Raw genomic sequence first — 12499 nt, 5'->3', positions numbered from 1 at the left:
AATAAATCATTAAGGAAGATAGTGAGCCACATTGTACAATGATACACTTACTTTGTCAAGGCTGTAGATTGCAGCTTGAAACGTTAATATGACAGGAATTCAAAAATATTATTAGACTCAGGTCTATTTCCATTCATATTCATTTATACTTTTGGCAAATATTTATTGGGTGCCTATTATGTTCTAGATACTATGCTGCAAGCTCAAAGATAAATAAATACAGGCTTTATCTAGTGATACAGAGACCAAATGACATCGAAAGATAAGAGAGCTTTTATTTACTTACAATCTAGTTCTTGAATGATCCTTGTGTGATTTATACCACATTAATCTAATTTATTGACTACATTTTCTGGAACAAGTTTTTACTTTTACTGCTTCCCTTGAGCAATAGATGTTGTCAAAGTAATAATTTAACTCAGCTTTATATATTTCTTATTCTAGTATAATGTTGAAAACCTCATATAAATGAAAATATATATATAAACCACCCTCCGGTAATTAATGCCATTTGTTCAAATATTACCATTTTAAAAACAGAAAAAATAAGTGTAGCTTTGAATTCTACTGGTGAGGGACACTGGCAAATTCAAGCTACATATACTTTCTATGACACAAACAGCAATAATAGTAAATATGTGTTCCTAAAAAGAAGTGAACATTGCTTGCTACATGAGCCAGTTTTGAAGCCCTAGTTCATAAACTGTTTCTTAACCAAAATGGCAAAACGGAGATGGATGAAGAAAATAGGCCACCAGAAATAAAGTAAAATGGAAGAATGCTTCATGATAATTAGAATTCTCTTCTTATAAGTTACTGCAAAAGGATATTATCTTTTTTGATTCACTAAAAATCTTAAATACTACGGGGAAAAGGGGAAGTATACTATTAAAAGTAATTCTGAAATAAGACCACACTAAATAATTGGAACTCTAAATATATGTTTGCTTTGTTCAAAAAATAACTTCTACCATGTATTTGGCACAAAGCATAGAACAGACAAAGAAGCCTTCTTTTTTATTTCTATTGATATTTTAACAGAAATCATGTAAATCATCTTCTATATGTGTTTTTAATTTACATAGTCATAATCTATAGAATATGGCTCTAGTTTTGTTTTCTTTAGAGTCAACTTAACTGAGGTAAAGAGAGACATATTTTCATTTGTCTTTCCAACTTTTCTGAAAGGAATTGCAGGTGATGGAATGCTGTGGTGTAAGGCTTATAATTATATAGGTTACTGTCTAACTATTATAAGGCTTTGCTTGTTTTCTTAATGATGACATAGAGGTATTTGGTGTCTCCTGATAATTAATGACTAACTAGAAAGAGTTGATTTTCCGGCTCATCATTAATCCCCAGGAAGAGGTTACAGAAGGTTAGTATTACAATTCCTAGAAATTAATGTAGGTAGAATTATTTGTAAGTTTAGGTGAAATTCATTTCATGAACACATTTTAGGAACTTAGAAAATGTTATTCTTTGTGCATTATGCATTTAAACTTCCTAAATTTATCTCAAATGCCTTTTTATTTACAATTACAGTTATCAGGAACTTTACACTTTTTAAAGAGGTAGTATAGATTTAGAAGTAAAAACAAAAAGATACTAATCTAGTCAATTATTAAGTCCAACACTCAAGATAGGAGCTGAGTTCAAAATGCAAAATGTTATATTACACACACACACACACACACACACACAATGCCTGTCTTAGTCCATTCATGTTGTTATAAATAAATAGCTGAGACCAGGTACTTTATAAAGAAAAGAAGTTTATTTGGCTGATAGTTTTGTGGGCTGTACAAGAAGCGTGGCATCAGCACCTGCTTCTGGTAAGGGCCCCAGGAAACTTCCACTCATGGCAGAAGGGAAAGGGGAGTTGGCATCACATGGTGAGAGAAGAAGGAAGGGAGAGGAGGGAGGAGGTGCCAAGTTCCTTTTAACAATCAGTTCTCCTAAGAACTAATTACTGCAAGGATGGCACCAAGTCATTCATGAGGAATCCACCTCCATGACCAAACGCCTCCCACTAGGCCCCAACTCCAACACTGGAAATGAAATTTCAACATGAGATTTAGAGGGGACAAATATCCAAATCACATCAGTGGCCAACTAGACTTCAACCAGATTATAAATAGGGTGGGGACTCCAGATGACATAAATGCAATACTAAAATACAGGTAACAGGAACGAGTAAAGAAAGAGCATGAGAAGGTGGCATAGGTTTTATTGAAGTATTGAGATAATACAGAATATGGAGACATTTCCAGTAGATTAAGTTAGTCAGAAAGAAGAGGGAAATTCTAAGATGGATCTTAGAGGAAACCTAGGATTTGGTTTAGTAAAGAACAGAAAGGAGGGCATTCCAAGCAGGTGAAACAGCTTGTGGGGCTGAGGAGGGCAAAGGGTAGCAGTGGGGAACTGGCTTGTGAAAGTTTGCAAGGAATGAGAGGAAATGTTTGTGAGGTGAGTACGACATCATCATTACCAGGCAAAAGAGTTTGCATTTTATTCACTAGGCAATTAGGAACAATTTGCAAAGATTGGAGTAATGCCACACCAGCATTTGTATTCGGTCTGACTGGAAGGAAAATGCTGGGTGGAAAATGAACAGAAGGCAGATGATGATATGATAAAGTATGAGCAATGAGGATAACAGGCGCATGAAGACTAAAGTGAAAAAGGAAGATGACATTTTAAAAAATGTCATAGTGAAAAAGAATCAGCTGGGTTTGGCTATTCATTCACTAAAAATTCAGCTAATGTTCACTGACTGCTTGTGCTATATAAGGCACCATCTTAGGCTTTGTAAAAGACATATGGGCAAACTGAAATTCCCTGTTCTCAAGTAGCTAACAAGCTAGTAAATGAAACGGGACAAAACATATTATTTTAAAGGTGAATTATAGCAAATGATACGGGAGCAGCAAGAAAAAAGACAAAAAAACCTTTTTATTGGAAGGGGAGGAAGAATAAGGGAAGGGGTGGTTTTTAAATTAGGACAGATTTGATCATGGTAATGATGGAGAGGGGGCATATTGCTAGGGGAACTCCTATGATCAAAGATCAAAAGTAGAAAGGTGGAAAAGCATACAAGATAATGGGGGAACCTTGATCTATGATCAAAGGTAGAAAAGCATACAAGATAATGGGGGGATCATAAATGGTTTGGTTTTAAGCTTAGGATACATCTTTAAAAACCGATGAGACTAGGTAGGCAGGTCTCAGTGCAAGGCTAAAACACTTAGGCTTATACAGTACGCAATAAAGCGTGAACGTGATGATGAGTTTGCAATTAGGCATGCGATGTTTAAAGTTTTAAAAATGTTTAAAGTTGTAATATTTTTGCTATAAATTTTAACCTCAGGCAGAGACAGCTCTGAGAATTCCTTCCCAAAGTAGATCTTTTATTTTTTTTATTTATTTTTTATTTTTTGAGACGGAGTCTCGCTCTGTCGCTGAGGCTGGAGTGCAGTGGCCGGATCTCCGCTCACTGCAAGCTCCGCCTCCCGGGTTTACGCCATTCTCCTGCCTCAGCCTCCCGAGTAGCTGGGACTACAGGCGCCCGCCACCTCGCCCGGCTAGTTTTTTGTATTTTTTAGTAGAGACGGGGTTTCACCGTGTTAGCCAGGATGGTCTCGATCTCCTGACCTCGTGATCCGCCCGTCTCGGCCTCCCAAAGTGCTAGGATTACAGGCTTGAGCCACCGCGCCCGGCCCCCAAAGCAGATCTTTTAAAATTCTAATAGAGATTAAGTATTTCTGTTTAAAAAGCTGTTAGTCGAAAAGATATGTATGTTCCTGGGAAGTCAGTATATCATCAGATTACCGATATTTTATAAGTGTAATTTATTCATGAAGATTTTATTTTATCATTGGCATTTTCTGCCCTGTCCAAACGCGGGCTTTGATGAAGCAGACGAAAGAAGGTAGGCTCAAGTTTGGACTACTGCTTTGAAAGTAGACTTTTTTGGGATGCTGCAGAGATTAACGTGAATGCAAAAGCACTTGGGGAGGGACTGTGTGGGTGAAGCATAAAAATGGGGATAAACTTTATTTCCTTCATAATTTTATTAGGTGAGGATCTTAATTTATGGCCTTTAGTTATGGTAAGTATTTAAGTTTTAAAACAAAATTGTATTCTATCCTGAAATTGCTATAAAGTTAAAAAAGTGTTAAAATGTAAAGGTATATTTCATCACAAAATCTTACAAACAAATATAGAAATTAAAAAATTAAAGATTTTCTGTATGTCACACACAAAAGAGTCAAAATTAGTATCTAATTGCTATGCTTTTTACTAAATTTTTATTTTTGAAGTTAAAAGATAATTTGACCTAATCCCTTCTTTTAAAATACACATATTTCCTATATGCAATTAAAACAATTATTTATTGTAAGAATATAACTTAGCTATACTTTTGAGGACATTACCTACTACAATGACTATTTGTTTTCTTAAAATGCAAACTGAACATTTTTAAGGTGCTATATTATTGCCATAGAACAAATCCTGTAATAGTAAAATACATTTATCGAAATTTAAAAGACAAATGTCTTTTTTCAGCATTTTATTTTCTAAAAATCAAAAATTTTTCCTTTTGCAAGTCTGTGCAACTTAAAATATAAATGATTTTTGGTTTTTTTGGGCGTACATATGATTGCCGTTCACATTTTAGATTAGATTTTTAAACTTTCTATCCGCTAAAGAATCTAATTAAAGCTCAAATATAAATACAATGGAACATAGGAATTACTAGACCAAATGCCTGGCCAATATGCTCTACATTATTAGATTAGTAAGGATTCAAAAATTAAATACATTTTTCTCATAGGGATGTTCTGAATAGAAAATGAAATGATTGGTATGAACCACTAGACACAGTGCCTGGCACACAGTAAGGCTCAATTAATTTCAGCTTTATTATTATTAAGTGGATTGTCATTATACAACAGATCTTAGACTGATACCAGTAAATCTTCTCATTCAAGTGCGCAACCATCTTACTATGAAATACTTATTGAGGTCCCAGGAAGTAATGAAGGGACATTGCATTTAAATTATAAATACACAAATGAAGTTTTGCATATGTAGCTCCTATTATTGTGCTTACATTTTTGAGTTTTCAGCAGAGTTTACTTTTGATTAAATACAGCACAGTATTGCTATGCAGAATGAGAAAGTGGATGGAAGTAACTTGGAAGGTGGTTCGCAGCAAGCCCCCTTGACTCCTCCCAACACCCCAGATCCACGAAGCCCTCCAAATCCAGAAAACATTGCACCAGGTAACCAATCCCCTTGCCAATAGAACAATAAAATTTCTATGTACCTAATGATGTGACTCAAGGCATTTAAAGCCTTTGTTAAATAGTATTTAAATAATATATGTTTTCTCATTAAATATGTTTTTTGGGCCCCAGGCACAGTGGCTCACACCTGTAATCCCAGCACTTTGGGAGACTGAGGTGGGTGGATCACCTGAGCCCACAAGTTTGAGACCAGCCTGGACCACATGGTGAAACCTAGTTTCTACAATAAATACAAAATGTAGCTGGGTGTGGTGGTGCACACCTATAGTCCCAGCTGCTTGGGGGGCTGGCGTAGGAGGATCATTTGAGTCCAGGAGGTGAGGGCTGCACTGAGCCATGATCACACCACTGCACTTCAGCCTGGGCAACAAACAAAGTGAGATCGTGACTCAAAAAAAAAAAAAAAGGTTTTTTGGATAAATACAAGACAAATGCAAAAATTCAGACCTAAAGGAATCACATAAAACATTTATAGTAGCCATATGTTCTTTGTTTTAGATGGTCTGTTAATCACCTGCTATATTGAAAATTACAATAAGTAATTTGTAATTATATTGAAATCCTATTTGTATAGGATTGCATAATTTATAAAGTGCTGTGATATATATTTTCTTCTTTAATTTCACAGTAACTCTATGACATACTAATTGCAATCCTCATTTTATAAATCAAGACTTTGAGGTTATGAATGTCTATGAAGCAGTAAAGAATAAATAAGACCTAGTATTTGACAACACAACAGGGTGACCATAGTTGAAAAGTACAATAACCTCAGTAAACAAACTATAATTATTCCAATTTAGCAAATTAATTTGTTAGTGATTAGCCAACTATGTATCCAAAAGCCAACTTTTTTCATACATGAATAAAGAATAGTATGAAAATGCCATAATACTGTAAAAATAAAATTTATCTAAATTTCAGTTATATTAAAACATATTTAAAAATCAAATAAATGTAGACATATGGCATTGCTGAATTGTAATATTTCTGTGTGGTTAAACATAAGCACATTCTTTTCTGTAAATAACTCAGCGTATCAAAAATGAAAAAAAGTTGTTATTTAATGACATCTATAAAAAGAAATTAGAAAACCCTGAATGTTCAAAATTGGGAAAAGATTATATAACTATGGTTACTTAATTTAATAGATTATTGTGAAACCCTTAAAATAATTATGAACATGATATAGAAACATTTAAAAGTATTTTCAACAAATTTTTGGGAAAAACGTAATACTACACTAGATGTTCTAGCTATGTGATCATTATGTTTATGTGTGAAGAAAAACTGGAAGAAAATACACAAAACTAAATACTTGTGTTAGGGTGGTGGGATTTTGAGGAATTTTTAAAAATTTTATAAAACTTAAAATTTTCTGGTTTTTAAAGGTCTGACCTCTGTTCAACTCCAGGAAAGGAATAGGAAATGAAATGTGGTAGTTACGGTGATAGAGTTACATATAATATACAAAGACAAGACACAGAAAAGAGAACTCTTTTCCTTGGGGAGGCAGGAATGGCTTCATAGAAGGGTGATCTGAAGCCAAGGCTTGTAATAGAAATTTGCACATGATAAGAAGTAGGGAGAACATTCCAGGCACAGAAAATAAATGGACCAAGTAGGGGGGCATAAGGGGCACCCCAAGCAACAAGTAACTAGATCCATAATCCTGGAGCAAAGAGTGTGAAAGGAGAAAGCATGTGGTGAAGCTGGATGGGTGGAAGGGCCACATGGGTCATGCTGAGTCGTTGCGATTTTGTCCTGGGGGGCATTACGGCCCCCTGAGCAGGGGAAGAGTGTAGCCAGTTAGGAAGGTCTCCTGGGGCAGCAGTGTGGAGGGTGGCTGGGAGAGGGTTAGAGCTAAAGGATTAGTTTTGAAGCTGTGGTGAACACCCAGGCAAGAGACACCTGGGCCTGACCCAGGGCAGGAGTAACAGAAATGTAAAGAGAATTTTTTAGAGCAATGTTCCTCATTGTTCTGTTTGTAGATCACCTGCATAAGATTTGTATAAGAGTTTGTTAAACAATGGAGTTTTAGGTCATACCTGAGACTTACTGAAGCCAAACTTTTCGAGGGAGGATCCTATTATCTACATTTTAAATACGTATCCAAGATAATTCAGACACACAATAATATGAGACCCACTGTTTTAGAAATCCTTAGGAAGTATAGTTGGTTACACTTTGTGATTTCTTGTGGGGATGAGGGAGACTTTTCAGATAATGCTGTGTCTTGGGCATCTGAGAGTAAAGTGATAACATTTGCTAAAATAACCAAAGTAGAAAAAGAAGTAGAATATATTAGAAAATGGCTGCATTTAGGTCTAGATAAGTTATAAATGGTGCCACTGGATCATTTATTTTGATAAATATAGTGAATAATTGACTAGAGGGCTTGATTTTTTTTAAAAAAAGAATTATCAATACATAGGTCACAATCGAAGCTATGAATATTAAATGGAATTTTCTAGGTAGAGTGCATTGTGTAAGAAAAGAGCTTTGAGGAACAACAGTATTTAAGTGGTAAGCAGAGAAAAGGAGCCTACCAAAAAACATTTCTATTAGATACTGGAGGCAATCTGAAGAAAATTAAATAATCACAAATAACTGTTTAGACATGGAATTATCAGGAAAGGGCTTTTTTTTTTTTTTTTGAGGAGACAAACATTTTAGTGTAAAGAGAAAATAGGCATGCTTGGACAGAAGAAATCAAAATTATTGCAGAGATGGGAAAGAGCATCAGAGAAATCTAAAAGTAGAAGTCATCAAATGGTAAAGGGATTTGACATGGTGGAAGAGAGAATTGCAGGGATATAATTAGGTAATATGGCAGTGTAAACAGAAAGTAGATAACTGTGCCTTAGAAAACTGGAAGAGTGTCACTCTATGCATGTGAAAAAGGTTTAAAGATCTATGCCAAGAATTTCCGTGACTTTTAAACAGTATTTACAGAAAATTCCCAGCTGTTATGGGAAGAATAAACTGGGGAGGTGAGATCAGAAGCAGAAAAGTTAGGTAAGAAATCTTGAGGAACAAAATAAACAGGGGATGGATACATCAGGAGATAAGAAGAGCTGGACCTAAATAAGGAAGTGGAAACAAGTTACTTCATCTTCTTGAAGCTTAAACAGTTTACAGAGCACTCAGCAATTGAAGATAGACAAGACCCAAACATCACCTCTAAAGAATCAGCTCTGGAGGGAGGGAGATTTTGTCTTCGTTGTGATTTCCCCTAGCTTAGACTACAATAGGCACTCAATATTAACATTTTTAAATTAATTAATTGTGGTATCTAAAGTCTAGTGTGAATTAATGCAAGGAGCACAATTTTTAGAAAATGAAATGAACGGTTTTACTGGAAAAATATATATACTAAGATAGTCAAGAAAAAACTGTATAATTTGGAAAAATTAAACATTAAGAAAAATGGTTTACTTTTAAAGTTCCATAAGCTTACAGGAGCTCTGAAATGTCTAACACTTGCAGACTGCTGTTTTCTAAGGGATCATGAAAAGGATGCATGCTTCATAAATTTATCCCAGCATGAAAAATCAAACATGGTAAAATGTTGGGTGGAGGTTAGTAACTCTCAGGCACAGTGTTTACTTATTTTTGCTATATTTTTCCAAAGGATATTCTGGACCACTGAAGGAAATTCCTCCCGAAAAATTCAACACCACAGCTGTCCCTAAGTACTATCAATCTCCTTGGGAACAAGCCATTAGCAATGATCCAGAGCTTTTAGAGGCTTTATATCCTAAACTTTTCAAGCCTGAAGGAAAGGCAGAACTGCCTGATTACAGGAGCTTTAACAGGTAATTCAATGATCCTGGGTGACACTGTTGGCATGTAATACCAAGATTTTTCCATAATGGTACAGATAACTGAATTCCTTGGGCGAAAACAATTTTTTATTTTGAGAAAAGAACCTAAATAGCAATATAGGATATCTTCTAAGCCTAGGCAAAGACTCATTTTTGTAATATTACTATTATTTTCAAACTTGGTCATTTTTAGTATAAAAATGAAGGAAATGATTCAGAAACTATCATGGGTATAACATCAAGATTATCCCCTCATACTTTACAAATGTTATTTTAATAATAGTTTCAAATCCAAAGATTGATCTGGGTGTATGCATTGTTTGAAATGGCAATACTGTTCAAGAATTTAATACATAATTAACATACAAGACTATGAGAATTACTCTGTAACTCCAGATTCCATCTTATATTTTTGCAGGCTTTAGGACAGATTAAAAATAATTTAGACTTAATGGCTCAAGATTCCAGAAGTACAACCCAACACTTATGCTATCAAAAATATCACCAAATGATATCTGTAGTATACTTTATAGAATGGGCATCTATTTTTCTCTGTTATTCAGTTTTTTATAATTTCCATGGATATTTTGAATTTTTAATAGTCTCATAATCCATTATTTGATCACTTGACCTTCATTTTAGAGTAAAATATCTAATATCTAGTATGCTGTCTCGCACTCAAAAAAAGTTAGACTCAATTTATAGGCTGCTTAATAACTATTCATTTAAAAATGAATAGATTAATGAGTAAATTTTTTATTTAAAAAAAGAATGCCAAATAAACTGCATTTAAATAGTGATCTTCTTGAGTATTTTTAAATATTGTGATCGGATGTGGTGGCTCATGCCTGCCATCCCAGCACTTTGGGAGGCTGAGGTGGGTGTATCACTTGAACCCAGGAGTTCAAGACTACTCTGGGCAACATAGCAAGAACCCTGTCTCTACAAAAAATACAAAAGCTAGCCAAGAGTGGTGGCATGTACCTGTAGTCCCAGCTACTTGGGAGGCTGAGGTGGGTGGATCACTTGAGCCCAGGAGGTGGAAGTTGCAGTGAGCAGAAATCATGCAAATTCACTCTAGCCTGGGCGACATAGGGAGACCTTGTCTCAAAACATAATAAATACATAAAATAAAATAAATATTGTACTATTAAGATTTTAGTTTTTACGCACTACCATTATTAGTAATACATCTCTTGCATGAAAGAGGTGTACCATAGAATGTAAAGAGGGATTGAGGAGTGGCAGGGAAACAAAGTTGGAGGCCCATTCTGATCAATGTTATAATATTTTTTTCAAAATGAGAGTGTAGAAAATTATAAAAGTAAAACATTAGGGGGAAATGGAAATTAATGGAATAACTCGGATTTGTTTTTGAGATTAAGTGCTTAAGGCATGCTGTAAGACTTCTCTGTATCTTGAGGCTTCGGTGCCCTGTACCTGCTGAGCAGCTTGCCTGTAGTTCTACACATACTGGTGTAGTAATATTTGGGTTAGTTATAAAGAGATGCCTGTTGAGTGTATAAATACCAGATCAGTGAGCACAATACCATTCAATACGAAATGTAGCTCCCTGTGTTAATCAAAGCTTTCGTAAATATTACATGATGTGTGTGTGCGTGTGTGTGTGTGAGACAGAGAACTTAATCTGCTAATACTTCTCTTTTACTTTAGAACATTTTATTCCTTTGCATATGTACATCAACATAGAAATAAAAACTTAGGAATTAAGTTATTTCAACATGACGGTATATTCTTAGACTTCTTATTATCATTAAATAACATTAACAGATGAAACAAAACATGATGTGATACATAGACAGCCCAAACAGGTAGCTGTAAGATCCTTTCTGACCTTGAAGCATATGTAGGCCATGTGCGGTGGCTCAGGCCTATAATCCCAGCACTTTGAGAAGCCAAGGTGAGCTGAGCCCAGGAGTTTGAGACCAGCCTGCACAACATAGTGAGAACTCAAAAAGTGAGGTGAGAGGGTCGCTTGAGCCCAGGAGGTTGAGGTTGCAATGAGCTATAATCACACCACTGTACTCCCACCTGGGCAATGGGAGTGAGACCCTGTCTCAAAAAAAAAAAGTATATGCACAGGGATACACAAAGTTTAAGACATTGTCTAGTACATGCATTGCTTTAGAAGTCCACTTAAAAAACAACTAAACAGTGTACAGGCATACTTCGTTTTATTGCGCTTCACTTTATCCTTCTCTGCAGATATTGCATTTTCTCACAAATTGAAGGTTTGTGGCAACCCTGTGTCAAGCAAGTCTATCGGTGCCATTTTTCCAACATCATGTGCTCACTTTGGTAATTCTCACAATATTCCACTTTCATTATTATTATATCTGTTATGGTGACCTGTGATAAACAATCTTTGATGTTACTATTATAACTGTTTTGGGGTGTCATGAACCATGTCCATGTAAAAAGGCAAACTTAATCAATACATGTGGTGTGTATTCTGAGTGCTTCAATGACCAGTCGCTCCCCTATTTCTCTCCCTTTCCTGGGCCTCCCTATTCCCTGAGACACAACAATATTGAAATTAAGCCAATTAATAACCCTACAATAGCCTCTAAGTGTTCAAGTGAAAGGAAGAGTCACAAGTCTTATTTTAAATCAAAAGCTAGAAATGATTAAACTTAGTGAGGAAGACATGTCAAAAGCAGAGATAAGCTGAAAGCTAGGCCTCTTGTGCCAGTTAGCCAAGGTGTGAATGCAAAGGAAAAATTCAGGAAGAAAATGATAAGTGCTACTCCAGTGAACACATGAATGATAAGATAGTAAAACAGCCTTATTGCTGATATCAAGAAAGTTTGAGTAGTCTGGATGGAAGATCAAACCAGGAACGACATTTCCATAATTTAGCCAAAACGCAATCCAGAGCAAGGCCATAAGTTTCCTCAACTTTATGAAGGCTAAGAGAGGCAAAGGAGTTGCAGAAGAAAAGCTGGAAGCTAGTAGTGGTTGGTTCATGAAGGCTGAGGACAGAAGCCATCTTCTTAACTTTTCTAGTGCAAGGTGAAGCAGCAAGTGCAGATATAGAAGCTGCAGCAAGTTATCCAGAAGATCTAGCTAAGATCATTGATGAAAGTGGCTACACTAAATAACAGATTTTTAATGTAGATGAAACAGCCTTCTATTGGAAGGAGATACCATCTATGACTTCCATAGCTAGAGAGAAGTCAATGCTTGGCTTCAAAGTTTCAAAGAACAAGCTAACTCTCTCGCTGGAAACTAATGTAGCTTGTGAATTTGAGTTGAGTTGAAGCCAATGCTCATTTACCATTCTGAAAATTCCAGGGCCCTTAAGAATTATGCTAAATCTACTCTGCCTGTGCTCTGTAA

The 12499-nt window shown here is 35.6% G+C and overlaps 1 protein-coding gene across 1 annotated transcript in view; it reads left to right on the top strand.

Annotated features, from left to right (window-relative positions):
• The window catches only part of MYOZ2 (myozenin 2), a 47812-nt gene that overhangs the window by 18511 nt on the left and 16802 nt on the right, over positions 1-12499 (top strand). Inside the window, exons 4-5 of the mRNA XM_011977601.1 lie at positions 5159-5288; positions 8947-9130. Coding sequence (XP_011832991.1) covers positions 5159-5288; positions 8947-9130 — 314 coding nt within the window. The remainder of the gene's footprint in view (positions 1-5158; positions 5289-8946; positions 9131-12499) is intronic.

This window comes from Mandrillus leucophaeus, unplaced genomic scaffold (assembly GCF_000951045.1).
Source record: "Mandrillus leucophaeus isolate KB7577 unplaced genomic scaffold, Mleu.le_1.0 Scaffold181, whole genome shotgun sequence".
Lineage (NCBI taxonomy): Eukaryota > Metazoa > Chordata > Mammalia > Primates > Cercopithecidae > Mandrillus > Mandrillus leucophaeus.
Note: the sequence above shows the minus strand (reverse complement) of the source record. Positions and strands in the feature narration are given on the sequence as shown.